Here is a 17,106-nt window from a genome sequence, read left to right as displayed (position 1 = left end):
CAAACAAAGAAACAACAACAACAAAGAAGCAACAACTTCAGCACCAGTAATCGTAAAGTGCTCATCTTTTGACACTAGATCTATGTGTTCGGCAACATAGTAATTGATTAAACGTAAAATAATTATTTTCGCACAAAATGGCATTTGACGTAGTTTTATTTTGAACCGTCGTTATACTGTTTATACGGACGTTTCTGCTGTAAAATGTGTGAAGTGGTCCAATGACCAAAAACACAGAATAAAATACCCGTGTCTATCTCGAAGACTCCAGGGCCCAAATCGAATAGATAATGCATCTACATGTACTTATCTCTCAAGAATTATGCTTTCGCCACAAGAAAAAAATATACACACAAGTCACATAACAGATCTAGAATCTGTTGTTGTTCTAAAATAATTAATACTACAGGCAGACATTTCTAAGGTTCTAAAGCATTCATTGCTTATAAAATTGTATGACCATTTTTATGGTAACAGTAGCTCATGTGATTCCTTCGAAAGCATCCACTTACTGTTTGTTTGAGTAAAGAAAAGCACATCGGCATAACAAAGGTCATTTAGTCCTGGGAAAACTTGACACGAATAGACAGAAACTAGAGATTAAAAGTAAAGAACTACAGCCTACCCGTGGCACCCTCCAACCATCCGTGCATTAATTTGCTGTACTATTCTTTAATATTAAATGTTATTATAACATAAAATTCTAGACAGATTTCCTCCTGTCGCTTTGAGAAAGCAGGGAGCCATGAATCAAAAGAGAGAATTATGTTTCGCGTTGCGAATAATCCCAGGCTCTCTGTCAGGAGAAGTTAGTTTCAAGAAGCAAATTAATTGAAAACCTTTAAGACCTGTCGGCTCTGAAACGCTAGATACCAAGAAAATGCAAGCCGGTGAATTATCCATTTTCTGCCGACGTCCAATCTTTTGAAGCAACTTTTTTCTTCTCCTTGTTCGTTGATAAAGTACATAAGGAAATCGAAATGTGTCACGACGCGGTGGAATTAGGCGCTCGTCAATTTCAGGGCGTGTGGAGTTATTAGTACACTCTGTACCCTTAAAGTTTGTTAATTTGTCCTGTTTGTGATGATAAAAGATATCCATCTGATTTGAAAAGAAGTCTTGTTATTTGCAATTGAAGGAGGTGAGGTCAGACGTAAAATTACCGAGAAAACGGCGGCCACAGTTCGATGACTTCCAAAGCTTGAAAGTCCTTGGAAATTGAAGTTACAATTTCAGTGCCTTTAAACAACATTTTAAAATAAAATCCACACAGAATAATGTGTTTTTAAATGGACATAATTCGATCAAAAGATGTCCAAACCGGCGGAAAAATGCGTTTCTCAGAATTTAAGTTTAGACGAGCGCCTGAAGATGCAAAACAAAAATATTGTTGTGTAGTAGCAGGAGGGAAATGATTTAAATTCTTGCTTCTTTACGGAAATTGTCATGATCTATGCCTTAGAAATGAATTTTGCTTTGATTCGAGGTCTTGTTTCTGGAAAATGATCAAAGCAAAAGGCGAACTGCTAGATTTTCGACTGTCTTCTACTTCTACCTTTGGGACGCAGACCATGACGATAAATGTAAAAATAAAATACAGAAGGAAGCACACATCAGGTGTTCTTTACACTCCCATCAATACAAACAAGATAATTTAGGAGACGGGCTTCCAACCTTGAAACACGGTTTGTTCATCCATAAGTTACAATGGTTTTACACAAGCCAGTAAAAGGAATATCCCTCTTTGGCGTTAGCTTACTATAGTAGAATATTATGCCCTGTCCTCGTTTCGACAGTGGAACCTAACGATGAAAACTATTTTTTAAAAGGTTTTGTTCGTTGCTTTACTGCTTTTGCTTTAACTCTACCTTTATGTCTTAATAAGCGTTTTACGGCACTTGCAACACAATTCGCTCATATAAGAGCCAACGATTAGAGGTGTTACAAGAGAAAATAAACATAAAAAAGAAGGAAGAGAGCTACGAAAGATAGAAGTTTGATCAGAAAGAAGATTTTCATGCAAGATAATCAGTTTCGTTCGTTATATAAAAAAAGAGCTTGCTCTAACGGCCATTTGTGTACGACAATCACCTGTACAAACGGCTACTTCCCACAGCATAATTTTGCTTTTTTTTAAAATGTTAAAATGACTCTGTGTGGTAAGACGGTCATCCATGTAAGATGGTCACTTTTCTCCTCGACAATGGGTGGCCATCTTAGTTAATTGCGACTGCAGTTATCTCCCCTAGGGTAAAAAGACCAAAGTGACACTGACATCTTGTCATCTTGTGCACTTGTTCCAACATGTGTTTGATCAGGCCCTGAGCAATCATGTATCGGTCCAGTCTTCAGGAAAAAATGGATGTATCCCTAATACGGGGTGCCCACTACGGCTGGATCGGGCCGATAGCCCAACTCGATCGCATGAAACTGAAAAAAAAACACGTTTTTATACGGGGTGCCCACTACGGATGGGAACGGCCGATCGGGCCGATCGCCCGACTCGATCGCCTAAAAAAAAAACGTGTTTGTTTTCAGTTCCAGGCGATCGAGTCGGGTGATCCAGCCGTAGTGGGCACCCCGTATAAGAGGCTATTATTATTTAGTACAAGAGTTAGTGCCTGTGGTGTCCGTCACGTGAACTAACGGGGGTTGCGTGTGCCAACTCTGGGAAGCTGAACCTCAAGGGCAAAACATGCTCAGTTCAACAGGGAGTGATTACTTTTTGAGACTCACGTGGAGCGTCTCTGTGGTCTTAGGAGGAAATCCACAAGCTTTCACTAAAATATGGGGTCAGGGTGGTGTTTGATATACTAGAGCTCGTGGGGAGCAGGGTGGGGGCTCAGATTGTTCATGTAAATAACGGTACGCCGACCATACCGATGAGGGTAAGATGGCCCCCAAGTCTGACACGTGTTACGTCACACTGTATATTACTACAACCTCTTTGCATGCAACCACTTTATATAGTGGATTGAGCTAACTGGAGACACACTGTAACCTCCCCGATGGAGGTTCTAATTCTAATCACTAGTCATCGTTCATAGGTTGTAGTGATAATCTCGTCAAGATTTTATTATTACAAACAATAACGCACACTTAAACTGATCTTGGCCTTTTGCTCTACACAAAATGTTAAGTCTGTGTACCAAATTATATAAAGATCAGAGCACGTCAAAACAATGACTTTCAAAATGTTCTCATGAAATGTCAATTGATTTGAAAATCTACAGTAAAATTAATGAAAAGTGAATAATAACACCTGGACACATAAAAATCGGTCGTTACAAAGGTTTTATGGGACAGTAATAAATGCACGGTTTTGGTGCGTGTTTTTTTTTCTGATCACTAGTATATTTTCGAACATCCCTGACATGTTGCTGGGACGTACTGTCCCTTTTCCTCCCAGAATAACTTTGTTTTTGCTTTAGTGAGTGTTTTTTGGCGTTCGCAACTGCAAAAGGTCATATGAGCGCGCGGAACGCATTAAACATTTTTTATTTTGTAGGAATTAAATTTGAATTTTTCCCGGTTGGTGGCCCAAGCCTACTCTTATCGACTTTGGACCACCAATGGTTCTTTAACTGCACACGGGTCCTCCATAATTTTTCGCCCTTCCCCGAGCGAAAAAGCCAAGCGTTAGATCTTACCTACCCTATGATCAAGGGTGTGGCTGAAAGACAGCAGTAAGAAGGAGCCATGCAGTAGCAAGAGAATGGTGGAAGAAAGAGTCAGGAGCCCAGAGTAGGGGTAAAGGAGGGTGGGGGTGGGGGCAGAAAGTGGAGACGAAAGCAGATGACAAAACATAGCCAGAGAGCGGGAAAGAGGGGGTGAAAGGAGAACAATTCAGAGAAAAATATTATCTAACATTGCTGTCAGGTTCTGAATCCGGGACCCACTGAATAGTGAATGAGAGGCGAACACCGTTACCTCTACACCACAACAGTCCCCAAGAATAACTTTGAGGGCACCTATATTCTGTCCGCTGGCGAGAATAGCTCATGACCCGATATTCTCACCTCCACCCCGGTGTGGGCATGAGGCGAGGACTCTCGCAGGCCGATACAATCACCTTGGACCTTGGTGGCTTTTGCCGCATGGGGTTGGGAAATGACTCACGAGTGCTTGGCGCTTGTTTCTTCAGGTAGAATTACTACTGATTACCGTTGCCATCGCCTTAATTTGTTGTTTTTTCAAATAAAAAAATCTTCTTGAAATTCGGCTATAATCAATTATGAGTAACGGTAGGTATCAGAAAAAAACAACGCTCTGCTCTTGACATTTCATTCCATAGTGTAGCTCGTTTTTTCTGGGGGTTTTTCACTATTGTTAGCTGTTGATGATGTAAAATGGCCTTCAACCAGCCCATTAAATGATAATAATAAAAAGCATTTTTATAGCGCATATCCCCACTCAAAAGCAAGCTTTATTTGCTTTACACTATATCATTATTACCCCAGCAGACCATAGAACACTCAAAAACATTCTCAGCCTCCCAGGAAGCATAACAGTGCGAGCAGCTGGTTAAGCGCTCAAACACAAAAAAACTGACAAGATCTTTCACTGTCAAAAGCTGAGTACCCATTTTCACCTGGGAGAAATGGGGAAAATTCGTGTAAAGTGCCTTTCCCAAGGACACAACGTCAGGCCCACTGCTCGAAGCCCCGAACCCGCAACCTCACGATTTCGAGTCCGGTAGCCTACCACCAAAATAAACCAAACCTGAAACGTACCTAGGCTTGCACGACTTATAATATGTGCTGTTCTGTGTGTATCTGTACGTGCTATAGGCCTACTGTATATATAGAACACATGTTGGATTGATGGGCACATTTAAAGTAGAGCCTGTCCATGACTGTGTGACCACTTGAACATTCAAGAAGTCATTTGTCGACAACATTACATCTTCAGATTTCCCCATCTTCAGCACCACACCATGAGGCTGGAGAGGCAAAGCTCAACCCAAGTGTAATAGAGCCATTCAAAGTGAATTGGTGGTTAAGTACCTTTTCCAAGGACAGACAGAATCCCCTTCAAACCTTTGACTAGAATAAAAACCAGTCACCTATTGGTTAAAGGCACTAAATGAGGACCAGCACGTCAAAATGAGTCATACTGGAGCTAATATTTTTTTAAAAGAATGGGCTTAAACTCAAAATCAAAGTCTGGTATTTATTTATTTTTTTACTGTAGAAAGTAAACGTTTTAACTATTTTGCCACCCAACAGAAACATTCTAAGACTTGCCTCCGATGCTTTAATTTCATACCATGAAGTTCGATCGTAGGGTTTCGAGTTACGACTCATTTTGACCTACTCGTCCTCAAATGTGTATTATTTATTATTACATCACTGTCGCAACTACAGCAGTGATTGGACCTTGAAGACGATACAAGCGGAAGTCAAGAAGAGAAAAAAAAGGCAAAGAAAATAACTGTACATATTTATTGTAAAACAAAATACAAGTACACTGAGTACACAACCGTACATTGCTAATTGACATGTAGATTTTCCAAAATGACTGTTGGGGTCCTGTATTAGCTATACACTTTTGTTATATGTGTTGTATGCTTCAAAAATACTTGAATCGGAAAAACAACAAATCAAACTCTTCAGATTGAGTTCCCCTTTCAACACAAGCTAAGTCATGTAAGTGCAAGCAAGAGTTATCACCTAAGCTTTAAACATCCACCTGTGATAGGACTTTGAGTTCCCCATAAGTGAGGAGTTCAGTGCCTTAAAAAACCCGGAACAAGGTTAAAAATTTAAAAAAAAAACATTTGAGCCCAAGAGGCAAGTGATTAAATTTAAACTTACTATTACATTATCGCATGTTCCAACCAAGAACTGTGTTTGAACACAATATTTTAATACCATCAGCGCAGGGATACTGCAAAATATACAAAATTTAAAAGACAAAAAATTGCCAAAAATTAAATAAATTAAAACTTACCAAAACCAAAGAGTAGACCTACAGCAGTCCTTTTCTACCAGAAAGCAGTAATTTCCTTTGTAGACTAGTTAGAGATACGCGATGTCAATAAAATGATCTAGTAAACTGAAGTACTCATTATATGAAGATACCGATAGAACAAGCTGTGAAAAAAATAACTAACCAAAAATAATAACAACAACAACAACGAAAGAACAAAACAAAACCGATCAAACCACGCACGCACACACACACACGCACACCTTAGTGCTGGCATCCTGTAGTAATATAGAGAAGGATATAACTTCTGTTGCGACAAAAAACAGAGTGTTATTCCACTATTACAGAAAAACTTGTAGCAAATGTATGTACAAAAAATACAGTACTATACACAAGAACCTGAGTAGAGACACCGCATAAAATAGATACCACAAGTGAACATTTCAAAGTCCTTGGATGTAAAAGCAATTTTTGTACCAAGATAGGGCTCGTTGAGCTGAAAATAAAGGTGTCTTTGACTTTTGTGTAGCTTGGAAAGTAAAGTTTGTATAACGGTTTAAAGAATCACTTATTTTTCCAATGTGCTCGAAGGTTCACTTTCGCCAGTAATATCTTGTTAAGTGTATGTTCCACCTTGATGCCACAAAGTACCCATGCAGTCCAGCATATTGTTATTTGAGTTGCAAAATATCAAAGCAATGTCTGTTGTAGTTATCAAGATACTGGCTTTTAGATTTTAAAAACAATTAGTAGCGCAACATGAATATGACCCCAAAGTATCAGATGGATCAACCTTGGTATACTCAACCCCCACTCCTCCGCAAACTAATAAGAAAAACATGCCTCACAAAACCGAATAATGATCTTTTCTTAGAACTGTATCCAACACATTCAAAATGAAACCAGATCAGACACCCCCTCACACTGAACCATTCCCATTTCTGAGTCATCAAGCTTTTTGCCATTCCTCCTTGGCCATCGACAACCAAACGCTAAAGGAACTCAAACACTACACTTGCGTTCAACACAATATCATTAACACATATGGCTTGTCAAAATTAAGAGCTATCAACTGCCTACCAATAGATCTACAATATGTACCAGCATTGAGTAACAATGTTGTCTTCTCAGACCCTGACAGCTCAGCATAGGAGATTTGCGGCCACGCTTACCCTGGGACTTGGTGAATTACTGTTTGGTGCTGGGCCTGTACCGATGCTTAATAAGTCGGGTAATCAGAGGCCAAGAACATACCTCAGTATCTGAACCTACAGCCTCTTCCCAGCTAATTCCTGCCACGTCCCTACTACCTCATGCCCATTCCAAGCACCATCTACAAAGCATATACCTCACTTCCTGCAGTTTCTCCCCAAATTCCATCTCACCACAAATCACCAAAAAGTTTACCATCTGATCAGTAATCTGCCCAGCTGTCTCATATATATACCTTCAGCTGAACGAAAAAAAGACTTTCCAGTACAAATAGAAACAGTCTGTACAGAATCCACTTGACAACAATTTGCTTCTGCCCCACTCTGAATGTTGACAAGTTTGGAATAATCTGGAATCAGATCATCTTCAACAATGTCAACATTCAAATATCTTCTGGTCACGAAAATGTGACAGGGCAGACGCATCATATGACGTAAGGAGCTGCAAGTGCACGACATAATAATTTGTAGTCGTGTAGCTCTTGCCACCATAGGTGACCACAAAGTTACCAGCACTTGCCCCTGAGGATGTGTCATAGTCAGTGGATTCGGACAGCGCCTACAGCTTTTATACAATCTCCCCAGTAATTTTGGACATGCTAGACGTTGTTATATGCCTCTTTTTTAAAGTGTTTTACGGCGCTCTCAACCGCATAAGGTCGTATGAGCGCGCGGGACACACCTAATACTTTTTAGTTGGTAGGAAATTTTGAATTTTGCCCGGGTGGCGGCCGAAGCCTACTCTTATCGATTTTAGACCACCAAGGGATCTTTAACGGGCGCAACTTGCACACGGGCCCTCCGAGATTTTTCGCCCTTGTCCGAGAAGGCTAGGTGTAGATCTTTCCTACCAGAAGATCAGGGGTGTAGCAGAAAGACAGCTGTAAGAATGAGTCAAGGAGAAGCGGTAGAAAGGCTGCAGAAAGAGTCAGGAGCCCAGAGGAGGGGACAAAGGATAATGAGGGGGTGGGGGCAGAAGGAGGAGACGAAAGTAGACGACAGAATATTGCTAGAGAGCAGGAAAGGAGGTGAAAGGAGACAATTTTAGAGAAGAAAATTGTTCGGTCGCTACCCGGATTCGAACCCGGGACCTTTGAACGAGAAACCAACACCTTAGCCTCTAGGCAACGAGAGCCCCCATTATATGCCTCTGCAGAGGTGTAGAGTCAGACAAGTCGTATGTGTGGGCTTTAGTGATTTTGGAGTCCTTGAATTGTACTCCAGGGTTTTGCTCAAGGACAGCTTCTCGTGCAACGTTTTCTTTATTTTGGCATGATAACTTTCAAGAGCATTTGTTGTGGTAGCATGCAGTTTCATTACGTTCATATTGCAGCAAGGTGCCCACAGGTGGGTTTTTTTTTACCACTAATGCTCTTGAATGTAACCAGCTAAAGACTCAGGAACGATATTCTTAAGCTCACGACATGTCGGTTCATCAAACTTAGCCTCTGATTCTGTCATGACCTGCGCCATAAACATGCCAAGGACAGCTTTCACAGCACCAGGCTCCCTCCCCATCAATTTCCGTACCTGGTGCTCCACATCCTGTGAAATATGGAAGAGACATAACTTCACTGACACATCCGGGAATACAGACCCAAAGGCAACAAGCTCTGCCTTGTCTTTGTAGATGACAAATCATTCAGTCTGGCTACTGTCATACTGCTCTGCCAGCAGCAGCAGGCACTAGGTCATGATATTTGCTTGTCCTCACTGGACAAAAGTGCACAACACACAGACATTCCATGACCTTCATCCTCCAATACCATGACAGTCAACAAAGGATATAAATACTGGTTGACTTTATAAGTGCAATCCATGAGAGGAACACAAGGGAACTTTCGCTAAGTATCCCCCATAGCTCTTGTCTGGAAGGCACAGAAAATGAAAGCCCCAGTATCGCCATCCTTTGCCAACTTGCCATCGCCACCATCTGCTACAATGGCATTGAACAGAAGCCCTCAATTAATGTCTCTATCCCACGACCCATCACCTGCCCATCTAATTTATGCTCATTGTTGAAGACGTCTCTCATCATGACGGAGGCATAACGTCGCCTCTCCAGCAGCTCCGGTTTCTCTGACATTTTCATCTTGCATGATAACAACAAAGTTTCGTCCACCTCATCCTGCACAGACCGGCGCTGTTTATGGCTCAGCTGGAAAATCTGCGACAGGTAGAAAAACAGAAAAGAAAATTGACCAGCCTTAGGTCATTAGTACAAGGGTTTTTTAAAATTCTTATTTTGTATTTTCTTTCTTTCTTTTTTTTTCTTTTTTTTTTTTCTTCTTTTTTTTGGGAGGGGGGGGGGGGGGGGGGGGGTAAGTGTTTTACGTGCTCGCAACTGTGTAAGAGCGCGCAAGACACATTGAACATTTTCAGGTGGCAGGAAATTTGGAATTTTGTCCGGGTGGCGAAGCCCACTCTTATCGATTCTAGACCACCAAGGGATCTTTAACGTACGCAAAGTAAACGACAGAACATTGCTAGAGCGTAAGAAAGAAGATGAAAGGAGACAATTTTAGAGAAGAAGATTTTTCGGTCGCTACCCGGATTCGAACCCGGGACCTTTGAATGAGACGTGAACACCTTAACTTCTATGCAACCGAAGCCCCCCGCCCCCCCCCCCCCCCCCACACGCAAATATATATGGATGGATATATATATATATATATATATATATATATATATATATATATATAATCATTTTGTAAGTGTATAAGCATTATTTGTAAGTGTTTTACGGTATGAGCTCGCGTGACACATTACATATTTTCAGTTTGTAGGAAATCTTGAATTTTGCCCGGTTGGCTGCCGATTCCTACTCTTATCGATTTTAGACCACCAAGGGAACGTTAACGTGCGCAACTTGCACACGGGACCTTCGAGATTTTTCGCCCTTGTCTAAGAAGGCTAGGTATAGATCTTTCCTACCAGGAGACCAGGGCCGTGGCTGAAAGACAGCAGTAAGAAGGAGCCAAGGAGTAGCGGTAGAAAGGCAGCAAGAAGAGTCAGAAGCCCAGACGTGCAGAAAGTGGAGACGAAAGCAGAGGACAGAAAATTATAGAGAGCAGGAAAAGAGATGAAAGGAGACAATAATATTTTAGAAAGGAAAATGTTCCATCGCTAACCCTATTCGAACCCGGGACCTTTGAAAGAGACGCGAACACCTTAACCTCTATGCCACGAGAGCCCCCAGTATAACTTTTATAAGGTAGGCCTATGAAATAAAAAAGGTGGAAACAGTCCACTAAGTATTAATTTCAGAATGCAGAAGATATGACCCATTCTCAAAAGGTACTAGAAAAATGGACACATACTGAATTTCTTTGAAAGCTTCTTCGGCAATCTCAGCCCATAGAACACTGGAACCTGAAGAAATGTGTCCACACAGCCTTCTTGGGTTCAATTAAATGACAAGGTTGTATAATTTATTATTTCTGCATCCTTCTGAAAACAGTTTTTTTGTTTTTGTAAAGTGTTTTAAGGCGCTCGCAACTGCATAGGTTATATGAGCGCGCGGGACACACCTAATATTTTCAGTTGGTAGGAAATTTTGAATTTTGCCCGGGTGGCGGCCGAAGCCTACACTTATCGATTTTAGACCACCAAGGGATCTTTAACGTGCGCAATTTGCACACGGGACCTCCGAGATTTTTCACCCTTGTCCGAGAAGGCTAGGTGTAGATCTTTCCTACCAGAAGATCAGGGGTGTGGCAGAAAGACAGCAGTAAGGAGGGGCCAAGGAGTAGCAGTAGAAAGGCTGCAGAGAGAGTCAGGAGCCCAGAGGAGGGGGCAAAGGAGGTGTGGGGGTGGGGGCAGAAAGTGGAAATGAAAGCAGACAACAGAACATTGCTAGAGAGCAGGGAAGGATGTGAAAGAAGACAATTTTAGAGAAGAAAATTTTTTGGTCGCTACCCGGAATCGAACCCGGGACCTTTGAATGAGAGGCCAACACCTTAACCTCTAGGCCACGAGAGCCCCCTGAAAACAGTAACAAAGCCAAAGAAGAATAAACTCCAAGGTTGTGATACAAGATCTGCCATTGCTTCGGAGCGAAACGCAATTTGAATTCTGTTGAAAATTAGTGAAATCTCTTTGAAAAGTACACTTTCAACTTCATTGGTTTACTGTGCAGTAAAAACATGAAAATGACATTAACCTCCTTTGACAACGGATGATTGTGCTCGACTTCAAGGTTGGAGACTTTCAGTACGTGATTTTTTTGTTTTTGGTTGATGTGACAATGATGTGAGCAGGGCAGTCAATTGTGTATAATCTATAACACATAACATGAAGAACAATTGGTCGCTTTAAAGAACAAGCGGGCTAACCCACATATCGGGGGATTGGGGGGGGGGGGTGTCCAGAAATCTTGACCTACACCAAAAGTGGGTATTGCTCTACCTATAGGAGAAGTTTGGTTTTATTTGTGTGTATATTTGTTTGATTATAGGGAAAAGGAAAGCTCTCCTTGTCTTTTAAAGAAATTGAACAATGGGCAAAAACTTCTTAGATTTTTATCAAAACAGCATTTTTCGGGATAGCGCCCTTGTGCTTTAAAGTGACCAATTTAGGTACACATCTGAAGTCTCGAAATGAATAACAAAAATTGTACGTAATTTTGTTTATGAGAAAAGATATGCATAGGTCCCAGGCCTGAACACGTAAGACAGTAAGAAAAAATTCGTCAAGTGTCTGAGGCCTTGGCGAGAAAAAAGTGAGTATGGATCCGAGGCCTAGCCGTGGATGAAACATTAGGTATAGGTCAGAGGCTTAGACACTAAGTACTAAGACACGAAGGCCAAAAACAAATTTGGAAAAAGCACAAACCTGGGAAATAGAAAGAAGAAGAGAACGGGAAGATGAAAGAGTAAGAGTGAGAAAGTGTCTGGAAATACATTTGTTACGAGGTTGAATGAGGAGAAAAATGAAAGTAGGATAAAGAGGAAGGAGCCAGAAGCGGGGGAAAATAAGATTTCAGAAAAAAGTAGCATTACAGTCAACAAAGCAACAATTCTGATCTGAAAAGGAGAAGATCTTACCTCCGCCGACATCTCTCCTTTGCCCCCACCGTGTTTATTAGTGTGGCCAAGCACACGGTAGACCAGTGTGACCAAAAAATTGTCGCTTGACGGCAGCTTCTCTGTTGATTTTGTAGTAAATTGGGAGAAAGTTTCCGTTTGGCACTGTTCCAGCGCAGATGAAAGATCTATGTTTAAAAGCTATAGTTGGAGAGAATGTCAACACACTGAAATATTTTGATGCTCGTTTTGACAACCACTGTTTCTCTGACCACCTCATAACTGTAAAGAAACGATTCAAAGTGACCACAAGGGCGATTACAATACCAAAGTCGCAGAGTGCAATAAAAGCAAAGGAAGTGTTTGTTGATAATGAGGTAAACAGACCATGTTTAATCGTTTTAAAGCTCTAAAACTTAAAGCGTGAGGCCCGAGGCGAACGCATTTACGACAACGACCCCCGAAGTTGGTGAGCTGTGTATTTGGCCAAGCATGCAACACGCTTCAGCAGACTGGGGGTGAGCGAAGGCTAGTCTCTCGTTGCAACACCAGCGACCATACTTTTAATAGCAAATAACAAACAAAGAAAAACAAATAAAAAGGGAATTAAACAAAACATATTTGAGGATGATTCCAATCTCCAAAGCCTTAAAACAACGAATAAGAACGACAACAGAGACGCCTAAGATAATATATTTGCAAACCGAAATGATAACCACTTCTATTTACTAGATATGAAAAAAACCTAAGTGAATTGATTATGGATTTGAGATTTGGAAAAAGTCCAATTGCAACTTTTAATCATTCAAAATGAGGAAGGAGAGACTGAAAACTCATATCATGGAATAACTATCGACAACAAGCAAGCTGCTTCTGTGCATAAAAATTAAAATTAAAGAATGTTGTTTTTAAGAAAATTGAGAAGTTTTGATATTGATAATAAGATTGTGCCCCCTTTTATTTTTACAATTCCACGATTGAAAACGTGTTGCTGTTTTGTGTTAGCAGCTGGGCAGGAAACCACAAGTGCAGACAAAGGAAGTTTGAGCGAATCAGAAAGTCAGCATGATTTTGATAGCACCAATGAACTACATAAAGTAAAAAGTATATATATATATATATATAAATACATTAATATAATTATATAATACACATATAACATAATATATTGTGTGTATATATATATATACATAGAGAGAGAAAGAGAGAGGGAGAGGGAGAGAGAGAGAGAGAGAGAGAGAGAGAGAGAGAGAGAGAGAGAGAGAGAGAGAGAGAGAGAGAGAGAGAGAGAGAGAGTAAAGAGATAGATTAACAGCATTTTTTAAAGACCAATCACACACACACCCTATTAAAACAAATTTTAATCTTCAGATCTCAAGCAGATACATACCATGAAATACCAACAAAGAAGAATACAATATTAGTTTTTTTTGCCATAAAGTTGCTGCCGAAATATACTTTCATTTAGTGTATTGTTATTGCATCAATGCATATATATAAGAAAATCTATATAACTTTTATATTCTTACTCTGTGATAAATCCCCGCATGTGATTTTAGATATGCATCTGATTTGACGAGATAATATTATATAATTGTCAACTATGATTTTCCTCTTCATATTGAAATTATATTATGAAAGAGGTGCAAATTTAACTTGTATGTCTATCTACATGTGTTTTACATTCCTCAAAAGCCACGAAACAGGGATTTATTTATAGGACTGTCTGATCTTATCTGATCTGATCTGATCTGATTTTGTCTTATCTTATCTGGTCTGATCTTATCTGGTCTGATCTTATCTTATCTTAAAGTTGCCTAGTCATAGATGTTTTGTCAGCTTTGCTAGGATCATTAAAAAGAATTACTTCTGTGATCCCTAACACTATTATGGGCTGACTCGTGAACCTCTTAATAATAATCATATCTTCACCTGCAGGGCCGCGTTACCCGTAAGGCTGTTTAGGCTGTAGCCTAGGGCCCCGCGCCTCAGGGGGCCCCGCGCTTGCAAACACGACGTTTAAAAAATGTTTTTCAACAACAAAGAGTGTCCTCTTGTTGAATTGTTGTTGTTGTTTGTTGTTTGCATTGCTGTTGTTTTTACAGTTGTTGTTGTTGATGTTGATGTTGATGAGAAGGATGTTGATGCCACCGCTGTTGCTGTTGTTGTGGCTGCTGCTGATAGGTTTCGGCTGCCTCATACTTTGTAACAGAAATAGATCTATAAATGTGCTTGTCGTCGTCTTAAACCACCTTTTTGGTGGATACCGGTAGGTCTACATCTAATCACGTTTTACAGTATAGCTTTCCATCAGTACGGGGTTACAATGAGGTAGTAGTAGCATCAACGTCATCGAGGGGCCCCGGCCCCGCCTCTCATGGACAGCCTAGGGCCCCGCACTTAGTTAACGCGGCCCTGTTCACCTGCCCCTCCTTTTTTAGTTTTATAATAATGATAATAATAATAATAATGATAATAATAATAATAATAATGATAATAATAATAATGGCAATACTACTACTACTACTACTACTACTACTACTACTACTACTACTACTACTACTACTACTACTACTACTACTACTACTGCTGTTGCTACTACTACTACTACTACTACTACTACTACTACTACTACTACTACTACTACTACTACTACTACAGTTACTACTATTAATAATAATAATAATACTACTACTAATCTTACTACTACTACTACTACTACTACTACTACTACTACTACTACTACTACTACTACTACTACTACTACTACTACTGCTGCTGCTGCTGCTGCTGCTGCTGCTACTGCTGCTACTACTACTACTACTACTACTACTACTACTACTACTACTACTGCTGCTACTACTACCACTACTACTACTACCACTACTACTACTACTACTACTACTACTACTACTACTACTACTACTACTACTACTACTACTACTACTACTACTACTACTACTACTACAACTACTACCACTACTACTGCTGCTGTGTCCATTACAAGCTAGAGCTTTACCCCAGAATAAGACCCGGTAACGCTCTGAAACAATCTCAATTCCGGGGATACAAACTGTGCAAACTGGCGCTAAAACACTTACATACTGACAACATACTAACATAAATTGGTACTTCTGTCCCCTGCTCCTCCCTTTAATATATTATCAAGAACACTTAACCCCATACCACCACGGAGGTGCTAACAACCAAAAGGTAAATATTGCCTGGTTAGGAATTCCAAGCACAGTTATCTCCGCCTTACTTCAGAATACTACTAACTCGCTACCTTGTAATTACAAAGTTCTATCTGACATTTTTGTCCGTTTTGAGTCACCAAAACCATGACGTCTGAAACCAAATGCTATCTGCTCTATCAACATCGTAATATTATTCGGAGTCGTTATCAAGATACTCAAAAGAAATGTGTTCGAAAAAGCTTAAAATGATGAAAAGCTCAAAACATTTTTTACGTCAAATTTCCCAAACCTAGGTACTGAGCAGATACAACTTTGTACTTCTAGGGTACCAAACTGAGCCGTCGACATCCTTAATTGTTTGGAGCAGATGGATAAGATATTGCCAGCTCTCACTAAAAGATGGCCCAGTCCCGCTGGTTACAATATTGCGGAACATCCCTTTGTTCCCCTGATGTTCATCCGGTATCTGCACCGCTGACCTTTGTCTAAACAGCCTGGCTGAAGGCATTCTGGAGTGTTTTGCAAACACCGCAACTCTTCAACCCTGAAAGGCCCCTATCTCCTACCATATCAAAGTTGGCACCTGTTGCCATGGAGACATAGGACGATTACAACAATGGAGAGCTGGATTTTCTTTTCACCGAAAGGGCCATGAAAATGTTAGGATTTGAGAAATAGGTATTAGTTCAAATTTTTTTGAAGAGACATAATAATTCTAAGGAAAAAAAACTACAGAAAAACAGTATTTAATAAATAGATGTAAAAATAACAAAAGCGTAATGAAAGACACATCATTTTTATTGAGTAAACAATTAAACGTTAATTATAGGTAAATACACAATTATGGCAAAGGAACTAAGGCTGTGAATTAAGAGACAGTAAAAAGAGTAACTTGTTTAAAAAGTCGGTAATTGATTTGCTTTCATTCAAAATCATGACAGTAGATGCCATCAATCAAAATCAGTATCAACTTAATTAAATAAAATGCACAGAAATGAAAAACTGCGACTTTTGTAGCCAAAGTAAATTTAGTTTACTGTGCTTACCTTAACATTTTCATTGTTGACGTTCAGCGTCGAGGGGAGATGCAGATTTCTATGGTAGGTCAGCTCTGCAGCTCTTTCAACTTGGATAATATAATCTAACTACATAACTAACATAACATCAATGGAAGTAGAACACAAATTCAGAGAAACGCTATTTTCGGTTGCGTAGATTTCTTCTTTTTTTCCAGCTCGTGCTTCTAGTTTTGCTTTTTTACAGTAGTGACTGTGCTGAGCGTGCGGGCATTGGCCTCACGCAGAACTGTGACTTATCACCTTCATCGCAATAATTTAAAATTAGAAGAAGAAAACGAAGTGCTCCCTAACTCTCCTCCCCTTCCTCTCCCAAGTCCAGAAAAATACACACAAAGAAGAAAAACAATCATAAATGAGCGAAAACAATGTTGTGAATTAATAAGCGGAGAAAGTGGGCATTGCCACTAAGAACAAGGGTTGGTGAGGGCATCATTAATTTCTTGGAGCCGGTGGGTGGTGATTAGGTGACTATGTACTAATTAATTCCTATAGACAGCCACATTTTATAGTTTGACGGAATGAGTGTGCAACTGTGAGTACTGTGGGTGGTGATTAGGTGACTATGTACTAATTAATTCCTATAGACAGCCACATTTTATAGTTTGACGGAATGAGTGTGCAACTGTGAGTACTGTGGGGGGTGATTAGGTGACTATGTACTAAT

At 40.1% G+C, this 17,106-nt stretch overlaps 1 protein-coding gene across 1 annotated transcript in view; it reads right to left on the bottom strand.

Annotated features, from left to right (window-relative positions):
* Window positions 1-8,507: 8,507 nt before the first annotated feature.
* LOC106011934 (craniofacial development protein 2) overlaps window positions 8,508-17,106 on the bottom strand; it is a 15,734-nt gene continuing 7,135 nt past the window's right edge. Inside the window, exons 2-4 of the mRNA XM_013083216.1 lie at window positions 12,188-12,288; window positions 9,136-9,309; window positions 8,508-8,687 (exon numbers count right to left, since the gene is read on the bottom strand). Of these exons, the coding sequence (XP_012938670.1) occupies window positions 8,508-8,687; window positions 9,136-9,309; window positions 12,188-12,288 (455 nt within the window). The remainder of the gene's footprint in view (window positions 8,688-9,135; window positions 9,310-12,187; window positions 12,289-17,106) is intronic.

Source organism: Aplysia californica, unplaced genomic scaffold (genome assembly GCF_000002075.1).
Source record: "Aplysia californica isolate F4 #8 unplaced genomic scaffold, AplCal3.0 scaffold00218, whole genome shotgun sequence".
In the NCBI taxonomy this organism is placed as follows: domain Eukaryota; kingdom Metazoa; phylum Mollusca; class Gastropoda; order Aplysiida; family Aplysiidae; genus Aplysia; species Aplysia californica.
The sequence above is the reverse complement of the archived record's forward strand: the minus strand, read 5'-3'. Positions and strand labels throughout refer to the sequence as shown.